This window comes from Oreochromis niloticus, unplaced genomic scaffold (genome assembly GCF_001858045.2).
Source record: "Oreochromis niloticus isolate F11D_XX unplaced genomic scaffold, O_niloticus_UMD_NMBU tig00008345_pilon, whole genome shotgun sequence".
Taxonomy (NCBI): Eukaryota; Metazoa; Chordata; class Actinopteri; order Cichliformes; family Cichlidae; genus Oreochromis; species Oreochromis niloticus.
The window spans coordinates 38,191-53,825 of NW_020329131.1; the positions used below are offsets into that span (position 1 = coordinate 38,191).

Sequence of the window (15,635 nt, forward strand, 5' to 3'; positions counted from 1 at the left end):
TGAGTAAGATGACCAAAGGAATGTTAAGCTGCATTATAGAGTCTGACAGCTGCTGGTAAGAATGACCTGCGGTAGCGCTCCTTCCTACACTGTGGGCGTAAAAGTCCACTGCTGAAGGAGCTGCTCAGTGCTCGTACTGTCTCATGCAGGGGGTGGGAGGTGTTGTCCATGATGGATGTTAGCTTAGACAACATCCTCTCCTCCCCAACCTGCTCGATGGACTTCAGCGGACAGTCCAGGACAGAGCTGGCCCTCCTGACCAGCTTGTTGAGTTTCCCCCTGTCCCTCTCTGCCATTCCACCACGCCAGCAGACCACAGCATAGAAAATAGCCGACGCCACCGCAGTGTCATAAAATGTCCTTAGGAGTGTCCTGTTCACCCCCAAAGGACCTCAGCCGCCGTAGCAGGTGGAGACGACTTAGACCCAGTAGAGTGGTTGAAGGAGAAGGAAAAGTGGGACAGGTGAGGTGCATTTCATGTCCCCGGTGCTATGGGGGGTTGCAGAGAGGTGTGACGAGCTCTGGTGGATGGGGGAGGGAAGGGCTACTGAATCAAACCTGTTAAACAACTGGTTCAATCTGTTAGCCAGAACCTGGTCTCCAGACTCTGGACACCCTCCGCTCACAGTGCTCCGTCCAGTGATGGTATTCAGTCCTCTCCACATACTTCTGGTGTTGCTCTATGAACAGTAACTCTGGAGCTCTGTGGAGTGTGCAGATGATCTCATGACTGTCTAAAAATGGATAACAAAACCGAAGGAGTGCTGAATCATTGACAAATACAGAGTAACAGGTGTGCAGCATGGCTAACTAGGTAGCAACAAGCCTCTAACACAGCGTGTATGCTAGCGGCTAATCTAGCGAAGAAATGAACAGAGTGCTTTTAGGTGTTGTAGAAGGATAAGATGATAAGCTGTGTGTGTTTTTCAGAATGACCTGCTTGTATTTACCTTCATTGATGAGTGGGACTAGGTAGGTGTGCTGAAACGAGGCAAAAAAGCCGAAGTTGAAGAGCGTGGTGTAAACATAGTGGCGCCGCCAGCAGGTTTCCGAGCAGGAAAGCTGATTCCGGGTAGCAGGAAGGCTTTGCCTTGGTAAGCCGTCCAACATTGGCAGTCCCATAGTGAATGGCAATGGAAAAATTGCTGGGTTTCCATGTGTAATTTGTGTGGAAGAATATTGCAGAAGAAAGTTAATAGGTCATTTAGAGAGCCCGCCGCGGCCCGGCCCGGCCCGGCCCCGCCCAAAACAAGTGTTGAAGAACAGAAGATAAAAGTCCTTTTTTTCCCCCTATTTTCCATGCCGGCCTTTGGTGTAAGACGTGTGACGGAGCGCTCTGGAGCAGAGCGTCCCGAGTTCGACTCCCTCACGGACTCGCTGCCACGGCCCGGACTTGGGGGACGGGGAGGCGCCAAGTCGCCTCTCCTTTTTCCTTTTCCCTGCTCTCGCCAAATACTCCGCCTGCACTACTACATCTCTCTTATTACCCTTTATTCACCCAAAATACCCATGCTTGCCAGCTCTTCATTCCTCAACTATTTGCTCGCTTATTACTCCACCTTGGACAACCTGCACTTTTTCTCTTCAGGCTAACAACTCTGCCTTCATTTTTTCATACTGTCTCCCACACTTTTACAGCAAATTATTAGCACCTAATAAGCACAGCCTTGTCCTCAATATTCACATCATTAATAGAAAGTACATGCACACACTCAAGCTTTTTTTAAAAGAAAAAGACAATCTTTAATGCATTATTTACATCCCGTCATTTGGGCTTTTCTTTCTACATTTTGTCTCAATTGACTTCAAATTCGCATCAGCCACTCATGTGCCAACAAATGTCTAAACCATCACTGCTGCTCCTCACACTGAGCAGGATTTACAGTTAAGCTCCTCTAAGGAGCCATAATGCCTTTTCACATTGTAAAGTCACACATACATACAAGTACAATAAGTTAACCTGAATATTTTTTTTTTTTGTTTATCTTCATTTTTTTTTAGTTGCTTCTACTTGGCTTGCTCTATCATCATAATTTCAGGATGTATTTTGCATCATATAACACAAGGCTGTTCAATTGGGCTAAAACCTCATCTTTACAGCTTTGACTGGCAGCTGCAGTCACGGAGAAACTTGCTCATCTCTGTTCGGGAATGGCAGATAGAGCGGGACTCCACTATTTACTCCACTGCCAGACCTAAAGAAGAGTTGGCAGTTTTGGCACGCAACGCTGATAAGGCATTGGACCAGATCGAATGGCCCTATTTGTTTGAAATATTAGAAAGATTTAAATTGGGTTAAAAAAAAGTATGGCTTATGAGAAGCTCACTTATCTGGGCATTCAGGTTACAAAAAGCTATTCCTCTCTATTAAAATCTAACTTTTCTCCCTTAATATCTGAGCTTCAGTCAAGTAAACAGTTCTGGAATACGCTTCCTAAATCACTCATTGGTAGAGTTAATCATATAAAGATGAGAATTTTGCCTAAGTGGTTGTACTTTTTTCAAAATCTCCTTGTGTTCCTTCCTAAAACATTTTTTGAAAACCTAAATTCACTCATCTTACCTTTTTCATGGGGCAATAAAACACATGGAATTGCTGGGAAAAATCTTTGCAAGTCTAAAACAGAGGGTGGATAATATATGAGTAGAAAAACCTTTCTACAAAGAATAAGCCATTCCAGATGAAAATAGCATAGCTCAGGTTTTAGCTCAGGTTTTCTGCAACTGCATTTCAGAAAGTGAAAAACATTGTTCTCATCAAAGGAAGCATTACATTTAGAAAGTTTGGGGTCCTGAGCAATGACTCTTTGGGTTCAAAGGGATGAAAAGCTGCTGGAGTGTGTGCTAATGTCTATAGAAAAAGGTTTTTATGCAACTGGACGTGTCACTCTCTTTTCAGGAAAGTGCAAATTTGATCTAATCATATTAGAAACGTTGTGTTTCAGACACAGATGTTGCTAGATTTACTATTTTTGGAGCGAGTATAATATTTTGTATAAGGATGAGGGTGTTTATGTAAGAAACTGGAACAAAAAGTGAAGATTTCTTACACCGTGACGTGTCACTCCCTACAAACAAAAGTGCAAACTGGGTCCAGTTATGTCTTGATGCATGCTCAATCATCCAGGTAACTAAATCCCAAAAGGTTCATTCTGTTAGATAAGATAAGATAAGATAAGATAAGATTTTATTGATCCCACTGCGGGGAAATTTTTGCGTTTCCTCAGCTGAGGTACAGATAGCAGAAGGAAAATACAAATAAAATACAAACAAATATAAAACATAGAATAGAATAGAATAAACCTTTATAATCCCACGGATCAGAAATTTCTAACCCTTACAGCAAGGGAAAATAAAATATAAAAGGAAGACACAGGGTGGTCCTATGAACGTAAGCAACCGAAGTTCGTATATACAGGTAACAATGTACAGAATATGTATAGAAAAATTGAGAAAATTGTACGGCGATATGTATAAAATGTAGAGTAAACTAACAAGCTGCTGAGTAAGATGACCAAAGGAATGTTAAGCTGCATTATAGAGTCTGACAGCTGCTGGTAAGAATGACCTGCGGTAGCGCTCCTTCCTACACTGTGGGCGTAAAAGTCCACTGCTGAAGGAGCTGCTCAGTGCTCGTACTGTCTCATGCAGGGGGTGGGAGGTGTTGTCCATGATGGATGTTAGCTTAGACAACATCCTCTCCTCCCCAACCTGCTCGATGGACTTCAGCGGACAGTCCAGGACAGAGCTGGCCCTCCTGACCAGCTTGTTGAGTTTCCCCCTGTCCCTCTCTGCCATTCCACCACGCCAGCAGACCACAGCATAGAAAATAGCCGACGCCACCGCAGTGTCATAAAATGTCCTTAGGAGTGTCCTGTTCACCCCCAAAGGACCTCAGCCGCCGTAGCAGGTGGAGACGACTTAGACCCAGTAGAGTGGTTGAAGGAGAAGGAAAAGTGGGACAGGTGAGGTGCATTTCATGTCCCCGGTGCTATGGGGGGTTGCAGAGAGGTGTGACGAGCTCTGGTGGATGGGGGAGGGAAGGGCTACTGAATCAAACCTGTTAAACAACTGGTTCAATCTGTTAGCCAGAACCTGGTCTCCAGACTCTGGACACCCTCCGCTCACAGTGCTCCGTCCAGTGATGGTATTCAGTCCTCTCCACATACTTCTGGTGTTGCTCTATGAACAGTAACTCTGGAGCTCTGTGGAGTGTGCAGATGATCTCATGACTGTCTAAAAATGGATAACAAAACCGAAGGAGTGCTGAATCATTGACAAATACAGAGTAACAGGTGTGCAGCATGGCTAACTAGGTAGCAACAAGCCTCTAACACAGCGTGTATGCTAGCGGCTAATCTAGCGAAGAAATGAACAGAGTGCTTTTAGGTGTTGTAGAAGGATAAGATGATAAGCTGTGTGTGTTTTTCAGAATGACCTGCTTGTATTTACCTTCATTGATGAGTGGGACTAGGTAGGTGTGCTGAAACGAGGCAAAAAAGCCGAAGTTGAAGAGCGTGGTGTAAACATAGTGGCGCCGCCAGCAGGTTTCCGAGCAGGAAAGCTGATTCCGGGTAGCAGGAAGGCTTTGCCTTGGTAAGCCGTCCAACATTGGCAGTCCCATAGTGAATGGCAATGGAAAAATTGCTGGGTTTCCATGTGTAATTTGTGTGGAAGAATATTGCAGAAGAAAGTTAATAGGTCATTTAGAGAGCCCGCCGCGGCCCGGCCCGGCCCGGCCCCGCCCCCCCCCAAAACAAGTGTTGAAGAACAGAAGATAAAAGTCCTTTTTTTCCCCCTATTTTCCATGCCGGCCTTTGGTGTAAGACGTGTGACGGAGCGCTCTGGAGCAGAGCGTCCCGAGTTCGACTCCCTCACGGACTCGCTGCCACGGCCCGGACTTGGGGGACGGGGAGGCGCCAAGTCGCCTCTCCTTTTTCCTTTTCCCTGCTCTCGCCAAATACTCCGCCTGCACTACTACATCTCTCTTATTACCCTTTATTCACCCAAAATACCCATGCTTGCCAGCTCTTCATTCCTCAACTATTTGCTCGCTTATTACTCCACCTTGGACAACCTGCACTTTTTCTCTTCAGGCTAACAACTCTGCCTTCATTTTTTCATACTGTCTCCCACACTTTTACAGCAAATTATTAGCACCTAATAAGGCAGAAAAAATGGCAAAAAAACCAAAAATAATAAAAATTACAGACCTAATCCTTAGGTGGCCACTTTTGGCCACGAACAAGCTGAAAGGGTGGTGATTTTGAACAACCCCCAAGGGTTAATGAGGTTGGGACCATCAGTTGTGTTGTGCAGCAGTCAGGTTGGTACCCAGCTGACAGTCCTATGTGACAACTGTTAGAATTCATATTATGGAAAGAAGTGATCAGCTAAGTAAAGAGAAACAACAGTCCATCATTACTTTAAGAACTGAAGGTCAGTCTATAAAACTGCTAAAACTTTCAATGTGCAAAAACCATCAAGTGTTCCAACAAAACTGGCTGACATGAGGACGCCCAAGGAAAGGAAGACCAAGAGTCACCTCTGCTGCTGAGGATAAATTCATCTGAATCACAGGCCTCAGAAATCGCAAGTTAACATCCACTCAGATTAGAGCCCAGATAAATGCCACACAGAGTTCCAGTAGCAGACACATCTCTACATCAACTGTGCAGAGCAGACTGTGTGAATCGGGCTTTTATGGTCAAATAGCTGCTAAGAAACCAAGACTAAGGAAAAGCAACAAGCAGAGGAGATTTGTTTGGGTCAAGAAACACAAGGAGTGGACATTAGACCAGAGGAAATCTGTGCTTTGGTCTGATGAGCCCAAATTTGAGATCTTTATCTTTGTGCGAAGCAGAAAAGGTGAATGGATGGTCTCTACATGAATGATTCCCACCGTGCAGCATTGCAGAGGAGGTGTGATGGTGTGGAGGTGCTTTGCTGGTGACACTGTTGTGGGATTTATTCAAAACTCAAGGCCCACTGAACCAGTTCATGTTTAGTTGGATCATCATAAATTTTTCAACAGCACAATGAACCCAAACACACCTCCAGGCTGTGTAAGGACTATGTGACCAACAAGGAGAGTGATGGAGTGCTGCACCAGATGGCCTGGCCTTCATAGTCACCTGACCTAAACCCAATCGAGACGGTTTGGGATGAGATGGACCGCAGAGTGAAGGCAAAAGGGCCAACAAGTGCTCAGCATCTCTGGGAACTCCTTCAAGACTGTTGGAAAACCATTTCAGGTGACGACCTCATGAAGCTCATGGAGAGAATGCCAAGAGTGTGCAAAGCAGTAATCAAAGCAAAGGGTGACTATTTTGAAGACTCTATAATATAAACATGTTTTGAGTTATTATTTCACACTTTTTTGTTTACTACACAATTCCATAATTTCATTCATAGTTTTGATTCTGTCAGTGACAATCTACAATGTAAATAGTCATGAAAATAAAGAAAACCATTAAATGAGAAGGTGTGTCCAAACACACTCTCATATATTTGACACACATATGCATGCTCACCTGATCAGCTGTGATGGAGATGTGTGGCTGGGCTGGGCTGGGGTTTGGTGGGTTTGGGGGTGGGGCAGAAGACAGCACAACTGATCAGGTGAGAAGTCAGCTCGCCTGATCAGTTGTGCTGTGAAGTAGGGGTGGGGTGACGGGTGGGGCTGGCTCCGTGGTGCTGTCCCCCCATGAGGAGAGGGGGGGACAGCGTATGGAGGGGGGTTGATAGAACCTGGGGAGTGGGAGAGGTGGTAAGTGAGGACATACGATCCAATAAAAAGACTGGATGTTACAATCCCTAATGGGATTTATAAGTACATAAGTACCTCCAACAAACAATCCTGCCCAGGACAACGAAAGTGACGGTGGAATACCTTCATGACTCATCCCACACATTTGCCACTTGGGGTGGGGTGGGGTGAGGGGTGGGGCAGGCTCCGTTGTGCTGTCCCCCCATGAGGAGAGGGGGGACAGCGTATGGAGGGGGTTGATAGAACCTGGGGAGTGGGAGAGGTGGTAAGTGAGGACATACGATCCAATAAAAACACTGGATGTTACAATCCCTAATGGGATTTATAAGTACATAAGTACCTCCAACAAACAATCCTGCCCAGGACAACGAAAGTGACGGTGGAATACCTTCATGCCTCATCCCACACATTTGCCACTTGGGGTGGGATGGGGTGAGGGGTGGGGCAGGCTCCATTGTGCTGTCCCCCCATGAGGAGAGGGGGGGACAGCGTATGGAGGGGGTTGATGGAACCTGGGGGTGGGAGAGGTGGTAAGTGAGGACATATATGACTCAATAAAAACAGTAGATGTTACAATCCCTAATGGCATTTATAACTATTAAGGAAGTGCAAACAGAATGTTACAGAACTGTTATAAAGTATGGAATACTGTCTGTACTGGACATACCTGCAGACATGAGGAAAAACCAGTCAGCAAACGTGTAGCTATCACATGTCAATCTGATGGGTGTGATTCTTCCAGACTGCTGCTGTATTAAGCAAGTGCAAACAGAAAGTTACTGAACTGCTATAAAGCATTAAAGGGTAATCAGTTCAAATCACTGTTCTTTATTTATCACTGTCTAACTGACACTAACACAAGTTACAGGTAAGTACTGTCAGTTAAATTAAGCTGACGAAAACCTTTTAGTGCTAAATAGATACTTGCAAGCTCTACATTCAAGAACAATCTGAGCACACTGTCGCCGGCCGATTCAATCCGAATCGGGGAAATTTATCCTAAGACAGTCAGAGGACGGAGATAAAACAATCTCTTGTTTCAGACAAAATCTAAAATAAAGAGCTGCAGGTCTTTATTTTTACTACTTTCTACACTATAGATGCAAACTAAAGACATCAAATATATGAAGCAAGATACACAGCAAAATCTCCAGTGTTAATTCAACTCCTATAGTGTTAAAGTTAACACTTTTCCAGTGTTTATATAATTCTCACTGGTTAAAGTAACACTTTGCAAAGTGTTATTATTTTAACTCCATTGTAGTGTTAAAAATATAACACCCATAGTGTTAAAATTTCACTCTGTATGGTGTGAAGTGTCTTCACTCAGAGTGTAACTACCTAACATTTATAGTGTTGTTTTAGGACACTGATAAGTGTTCACTTTTACACTGGCTTGGGTTAACTCTTTTCACTGAGGGTGTTACTACACAACAACTATGGTGTTATTCATGACACTTTTAAGTGTTTATTTTCACACTGGATTGTGTTGACTGTTTTCACTTAGAGTGTTATTCTGTAACTTTTACAGTGTTATTTTGGCACTTTAAAGTGACATATATGAGCTTTTAAATACTAGTCTGTATTAATTGTCTGAATACAAAAATGCATTAAAGTGCAATTACTGTATGACTACTGTGTTACATTCAGTGAAAATCCTTGTTAAGTCCCTTTACAGGATAAAAGGAGAAAACATAAAATTGGTCACATAAGCATTTTAATAAATATTAAATTCCAAGCACCATACAGCATACGTTCACAACAAAAATAATGGCACAATGTACAGACCATCATCATCACCATAAGCACTTTGCAAATCAAAGGGCTTGTATATTTCAATACAGTCTGCTTTAACAACATCTTGTAATCTGTCAAAATCAGCTTGAAATGACTCTGAGGGTTCTGCATCACCACTTTGACAACAATCTTCATCATGAACACTATTTAAATGTTTTTTTAAACCAGAATATGTAGTGAACTGACGGCTGCAACCATCTTGTGAACAAGCCAACTTAAATTTGGTGCTTGGATAAAAACTGTGACCTAGTCGCAAATGACTTATCAAAGCCTGACTGGTGCTATGCAGAGTTTGACAGATAAAACATTTAAACATGGTTCTCATTCAACATTTTGGCACGCAACTCACGAACACGTGGTGACTCATCTGTTGAGGTGGCATCAATGTTGAATATGGTGGTCTGCACAAAACTGTAGAGATGAACCAGTGACTCGTCGTAAGATAAGTTGAACACGTAGTGGGATTTGAAAAGTTCATCAAAAGCACTGAGTGAGCTGGTGGCTTGGCAGGGGATGAGCTGTTTGTCCACTGCGATGTAGAAGGTGTCAATGCTGTTCTGGGTTCGACCAACAGCGAGGATGTATGGTTGTTTACCATCTCTTGCTTGCAAGTGTTCATCAATGCTGCAGCATGACTAAAAACAAATGAGATATTGACATATAGGCCTAGCTTATACTTGCTGAGTATGAACCATTCATTCAGTTTGACATTATGTGCCTTGCTAACTTATTACAAAATACTAAGACACATACTTCATGGAGAGGAAAACTAAAAAGTGCAAAAACTGAAAAAGTGTTTTGTAGGATTTTAAAAAGTGAGACAACATATTTACCTTGTGAAAGTGCACCATTTTGTGTGCTGCATCAGTTGGACTTATTTTGGTTCTCCTCTTTCGTCCAGCTGTGGGTGGCAAAAGTTGAAGGAGTAGCAGCAGAGAGGCCATGTCACTGTCCCAGTCTGTGTATGGTTGAATTTATAAAACAATTTCAAAATGACAGGTAAAAATAAATATTATTAAAATCAAACAAGCATGGTGCGACGCCTACCATTTGCATCACTCTCTGTTGGTTTCTCAGCAGCTTTTATCAAACGACACAGGTCAGTTGACTGAGTCAGCTGTTTGGCTTCTTTAATAACCTTTGGCTTGAATGACATGTCCCACTTCTCAAGCAACTTGGTGGCTGTTTCAGCACCAAACAGCAGCAGGAAGTCTTGATTGACCTGTTCATCATACACACAGGACATAAAGACAGTGCTCAACATTGTTTACATTGCAATGTGATTTTGACCAATATGGGATATAGCCTGACTGGGATGACCAATGATCACATCTTTTACTGTTGCCATCCACATCAGCAAAACAAAAAAAAAAGGATTAACAGTTGAAAATATCAAGTGATTTGACTTACTAGTCCTTTGACATCCAAAAAGCGTGGAAATGTTTTGAAGACATCTGCAGTTCTTTGTGGATCATGCACCAGATCCTGGCGATGTTGGAACGTCATTTTCATCTTCTGAAATACACTTGCTTCATCAGGAGAGTGAACAAGAAATGAGATGGCCTCCTTGCAGGCATCTCCATCAAGTTGCTGAGGCAATGTGGTTGCTAATCTTCTGCGCTTAGGCCCTTGTTCGTGATGCACTGGGACTTCCTTCACTGGCCGTTTGGTTGTAGACCTGGACATGGTTTTGAGGCGCCACGCTACATATCCAGTGCCTTTCACTCCGTCGTAGAAATGCTCCTGTCACATTTAAACATAGATGAAAAATAAACATCAAATGCGATCTTACAGACTTTGCAGATTCAGCAAAAAGAAACCCAAGGACTATTATCATGTAACAGGTGCAATACATGTTAAACAACATCCACAATTTCAATACAGTTTTATGACAATAGTTATTACAAAAGAGGAATTAAGATTTTTCTTTTAAATCATTTAGCTGATGTAATTATTCCATGATGAAAACTAAATAATGTGCTGTTTTACAATCACTGCATGACTTACATAGCCGTTTGGAGAAAATGGATCCTTCAATGAGGGAAAGAGTGTAATTATTCCAAGGGCATATTTCTCCTTTTGCTTACGGGAGGGAATTCTGCTATAGAGGAAATACAATTGACAATGTTAAATCAGAAGTATGTGTCTTTACTGCAGTATACATTACAAGAATATTCCATATGGCCCATCTTTACTTTTTTATTAGGTACTATTACTCTTACCCATGTCTCTCAGTCATATCACTTGCCAATATGTTAACAAGCTGCCGCCGGGTGCGGTGGCTCAGTGAATTTTCGGCATTGTATTCTTCAAGAATTTCCTCTCCACCAGGTTTCCTAGTCAAGGCATTTTTAACCATCTGCTCATATAAAAGGGAAAATAATAACAATAAAAACTTGTTTGTCAGTAAAGGTGAAAGTTTAGAGGAATGTCAACAAACCTGTGAAAGACATATCTAGCAAGAAGCACTAACTTCTACTAACATTTTTTCATACAGGGCAAGTTGGGAACCACCATGTTTTGAATTTCAATTTGTATAACAATCTACAGTATAAATGGTGTCAACTCAAAAATACAAAAGACATTTTCTGTTCTCAATTACCTCTTTTGCAGCCTCTGACACAGAAACATTTGGTGCAGAACTGTCTTTGCTGGATCTACTGCGGCCTGCAGGAATGCCCTTTTCCCTGAGGTCACTGTCACTTGATGAAAGTGATATAGTGTCCGTGAGGGAAGATAATGTATCCGAGGAGGATGGTGTGGAATGAGCTAAAGGACAAAAATCTTTGGGAGAGATGATTTGGTTAACTTTCTTTAGGCTACTCCACAATGCCATTAATAACACAATTTCAATGTTCATGTTCAGACAACATTCTATACAAATATGACCCAGCCCTGTCCACTGTCATGTATATTGCATGAAGACAGGTCAATGTCATCTGCATCAAGAGCAAAAGAACTTGGCTCTACATTGAGTGGGCTATACTCTGAAAATTTAAGTTATGATAACATTTACCTTCATCTGAAATCTTTTCACGTATTGTCAGGCATAGGTCTGGTTGGGCCTCCAGTAACTCCAGAAAAATGTCTTCTTCGACAGCTGTGTCAGTTTCATCGAAAATATCAAGGTCAGCAGCATCCGGAAGTCCAAACTTGGTTTTGGCTTTACAAAAAGATAAGTATAATGTCACCTAAAACGCCTGAAAAACTTTTTTAAAAACTAATTTTGACTTTTTTATTTAGCTAATATTTATTAACAGCTGTTTTACCTGTCTTTAAAATGGTTAAATTAGACAAGTCTGCAGCAACAATATAGGCCTAGGCCTACTGCTCTGTACTGTTTTTAATGTCACACATTAAAATAAAATGTGTTAACATTTAATTCGTTTTTTAAATAGATGAGATGCAAACATGATGAACTGATACATGTGCAACAAATTTTGTTCTGCCAGGTTATCTTACCTTCACTGATGAATTCTAGATAAGTGAATCCTGCGTGCAATTTAATGTACTTCTTTACATTGAGGTATTTCACTTTCAGCAACATGTCTTACAACAGCACCTGGTGGAGAGAAGGGGGCACAGAATATTTTTTACCATATATTTAAACCATAGCTTAAGTGGCAACAAATCCGGACAACTTTAAGAAAATATTAGGCTATACATTGTGTGATGATCTGTGAAGGGGTGACAGACCACTTCAACCTCAGGAACATAATTTGGCTTCCCCCTGCGCACTAAAATAGCTGAACTTGGGTACACAGAAATAGCATCCAATGAATTATCCACCCATCCACATGTTTATAAGCAGAGATGGGCAGTAACGCGTTACTTGTAACGCGTTACTGTAATCTGATTACTTTTTTCAAGTAACGAGTAATGTAAGGGATTACTATTGCAAAAACGGTAATTAGATTACCGTTACTTTCACGTAGGAACGCTGCGTTACTGCGTTACTAAAACCGTGATTTTTTGCGAGAACGTCTCATGACAGTGACGTAAGCGAGTGCGACGTTCGTGACAACAGCTGTCTGCAGATCATAATATATCGAGTGCGGGACAGAGTGTAGCATGCAGCGTTTAAAGCATGGAAGTGCTGACCTTATTTTGAGTTTGATTCCATAAAAAGTGACAAAAACATTAGTGTCCGTTGTGCGTGGGAAGAAAACTTCTTTTTACAGCGAAAAAACCCCTAAACTTCCAAGCAAGCACCGAGTGTACTACGACGTAATGTGAAATTCACAGAGAAACTCGCGGATTCTTCCACTGACCGCTGCAGCACACCTGCACCAGGGTAAACCTCCTCCACCTACCCCAGTCCTGCTTTACAGGTGAAAATAGAGCAACAGGACCGCTAGTCTTTGATTTTATTTATTTTCTGCTGTGTTTTACTTGCATCTATTTGAAAGAGTGAGTGTAAACACAAAAAATATTTTATTTTATGTGCTGGAATGTGCAGAAAATAGGTTTAAATGTTAAACAAATTTCTTCCAGTCAGAGAATGTGGCATATAATTTAATTTTTGCTTGATGCATAAAGTTAAAAGATTAAAACTAATAAAACAAGTTTTAAAAAGAGACTTTTCCATTTGATTACATTTTGTATGATGAATTATGCAGAAAAAGTAGAATTGGGCTGAAAGATCTATCGCTTTATCACCTATTCAGGTTGTAAATCGTGTTTTTAAAAAGTAACTAAGTAACTAAGTAATTGATTACTTTTGAAAATAAGTAATCAGTAAAGTAACGGGATTACTTTTTGGGGGAAGTAATCAGTAATTAGTAACTGATTACTTTTTTCAAGTAACTTGACCAACACTGTTTATAAGACGACAACGGCGATCTTCTCGTCTGCACGCAGGCTAGATACTTAGTTCTGCTATGTTGCGAGTAAATCGCTGTAGCCTACTTGGGGAAAAGCATCTCTGTTTAAACCATGTCAGGATGATAATCCACATAAAATTTCCTGTTGAACGCACACCTGCCTTCATCACGCTTTCACTTATGACAACAAATATCCCTTATACTGTAAATTAATGAGTGCAAGTCTTACATTTATATCGGGAGTTTCTGACACATGCACAGCCGTCTGGCTAGTTGCTACTTTGTGGTGGTTGTTTTGTGACACGACATGCTAGGATTATCAGTGGAGGCGACGTCAACGACCCTCAGTCGTTATACCGCTTTGTCTTAAACACTGGATGGTAGCCTATTTCACTAAAACTGTAGAAAAGGGGAAAATGTTCCCTTAGATTAGGCCTACTACAACATGTATGATATATCCTAACCGTTAGCAAGCAATCCATGCACAAACGCAGCGCGCCTTGCTTGGTCACTAACATCTAACAGAATTCCATAACCCCCTGCCACTTCAAAGATTTGTAGGCTAGGCTACTGCTAAACTCGCTGGTAGCACGTGTAATTAGCCTATCTTGACGCTTTCCAAAACTTGACTTGAACGTCTCCATGTGATTGTTTAGTTCACTTTTAAATAGGATATTTCTGAGGCGAATGTTCGCTTCCCTTAAAAGCAGTGGGCTAAACGCATTTGTCTTAGCTGCCAGCTAGGCTACCACAAATTCAAATTTTAACATTACATTTAACATATCCAGAGGATAGCTAACTCCTCCCTCGTTTCATTTAATAAGCATTGAACACTGGAAAGCATTTCTCTTATGACATTAGAACTAACTAGAATTGAGAATTATATTAAGCACGCATTTATTTTCGCTGCAATATTAACTTGTTATAGAGGATAGTTTAGCTACCTAAGCTAACGAATCCCATCTCTTACCGCAGATGAATACACTCCACATTAGGAAAATATTGCATGCTTCTGATAAATAATGTTATAGGCTAGTTAGTTACAATATTTAATAATGATAAAATAACATAGGTCTTGTTGTATAGTTCTTACCTGAACAACCTCCTCGATCTTGACAGCAAACTTCTGGCGGACTCCTCATGCCCATGAGCGCGAAAAACCCGGATGTGGAAATCAACTCCAAATGAGTGTTATAGTATTGACTCTTTGAAATAACTCCGGCTACAGAGCTTTTTCAGCACCGTTAGTGTTACTGTAACTCTCAAACCAACACTTTTCAACTCGAAATTTTTAACACCAGTAATTTTAACTCACATCAACACTTCGGATTTTGCTGTGTACATGTGGACATATATGACTCAATAAAAACAGTAGATGTTACAATCCCTAATGGCATTTATAACTATTAAGGAAGTGCAAACAGAATGTTACAGAACTGTTATAAAGTATGGAATACTGTCTGTACTGGACATACCTGCAGACATGAGGAAAAACCAGTCAGCAAACGTGTAGCTATCACATGTCAATCTGATGGGTGTGATTCTTCCAGACTGCTGCTGTATTAAGCAAGTGCAAACAGAAAGTTACTGAACTGCTATAAAGCATTAAAGGGTAATCAGTTCAAATCACTGTTCTTTATTTATCACTGTCTAACTGACACTAACACAAGTTACAGGTAAGTACTGTCAGTTAAATTAAGCTGACGAAAACCTTTTAGTGCTAAATAGATACTTGCAAGCTCTACATTCAAGAACAATCTGAGCACACTGTCGCCGGCCGATTCAATCCGAATCGGGGAAATTTATCCTAAGACAGTCAGAGGACGGAGATAAAACAATCTCTTGTTTCAGACAAAATCTAAAATAAAGAGCTGCAGGTCTTTATTTTTACTACTTTCTACACTATAGATGCAAACTAAAGACATCAAATATATGAAGCAAGATATATGGAATTAAGCAGCAAAGAAAAGATTGATAAAAACTCTAAACATGTTTTATATTTTAGATTCCTGAAAGTAGCCGCCCTTTGCTTTGTTGACAGCGCTGCAAACCCTTGGCCTTCTCTCACTGAGCTTCATGATGTCGCCACCTGAAGTGGTTTTCACGTCACAGGTGTGCCTTGTTCACTTGTGCAATTTCTTGCCTTCTTAATATCTAAATGCTTGATTCATCATATTATAACAAATGTGCTGTTGTAGCTACTGACAGTGAGTTTGATTCTATTTTTTCCATCTACCAAAGAGAAA

General features: G+C 41.3%; 1 protein-coding gene across 3 annotated transcripts; it reads right to left on the reverse strand.

The window, feature by feature from the left end:
- Window positions 1–6,732: 6,732 nt before the first annotated feature.
- On the reverse strand, window positions 6,733–14,736 carry LOC109200708 (uncharacterized). 3 transcript variants are annotated; one of them, XM_019356302.2, is made up of 12 exons: window positions 14,483–14,736; window positions 12,029–12,128; window positions 11,583–11,729; window positions 11,169–11,350; window positions 10,789–10,925; window positions 10,574–10,667; window positions 9,977–10,309; window positions 9,614–9,788; window positions 9,400–9,524; window positions 8,916–9,201; window positions 7,437–7,518; window positions 6,733–6,750 (listed from the first exon to the last, which is right to left on the reverse strand). In XM_019356302.2, the coding sequence occupies exons 2-11, from the start codon at window positions 12,111–12,113 to the stop codon at window positions 7,478–7,480; spliced, it is 1,605 nt and encodes a 534-aa protein (XP_019211847.1). In that variant the 5' UTR covers window positions 12,114–12,128; window positions 14,483–14,736; the 3' UTR covers window positions 6,733–6,750; window positions 7,437–7,477. The 3 variants fall into 3 exon arrangements, with proteins under 3 accessions (XP_019211847.1, XP_019211846.1, XP_025760850.1); XM_019356301.2 differs by lacking the exon at window positions 6,733–6,750 and adding an exon at window positions 7,252–7,281; XM_025905065.1 differs by lacking the exons at window positions 6,733–6,750; window positions 7,437–7,518 and having other exon boundaries at window positions 8,664–9,201; window positions 10,574–10,664.
- Window positions 14,737–15,635: the final 899 nt, after the last annotated feature.

Excerpts from the sequence above, each read along its gene's own strand:
- LOC109200708 (XM_019356302.2), bottom strand. The coding sequence starts at position 12,113 with ATGTTGCTGAAAGTGAAATACCTCAATGTAAAGAAGTACATTAAATTG. Across the intron at positions 10,668-10,788 it reads GATATGACTGAGAGACATGG|CAGAATTCCCTCCCGTAAGC; the intron begins GTAAGAGTAATA and ends TTTCCTCTATAG. Across the intron at positions 9,525-9,613 it reads AACAGAGAGTGATGCAAATG|ACTGGGACAGTGACATGGCC; the intron begins GTAGGCGTCGCA and ends AACCATACACAG.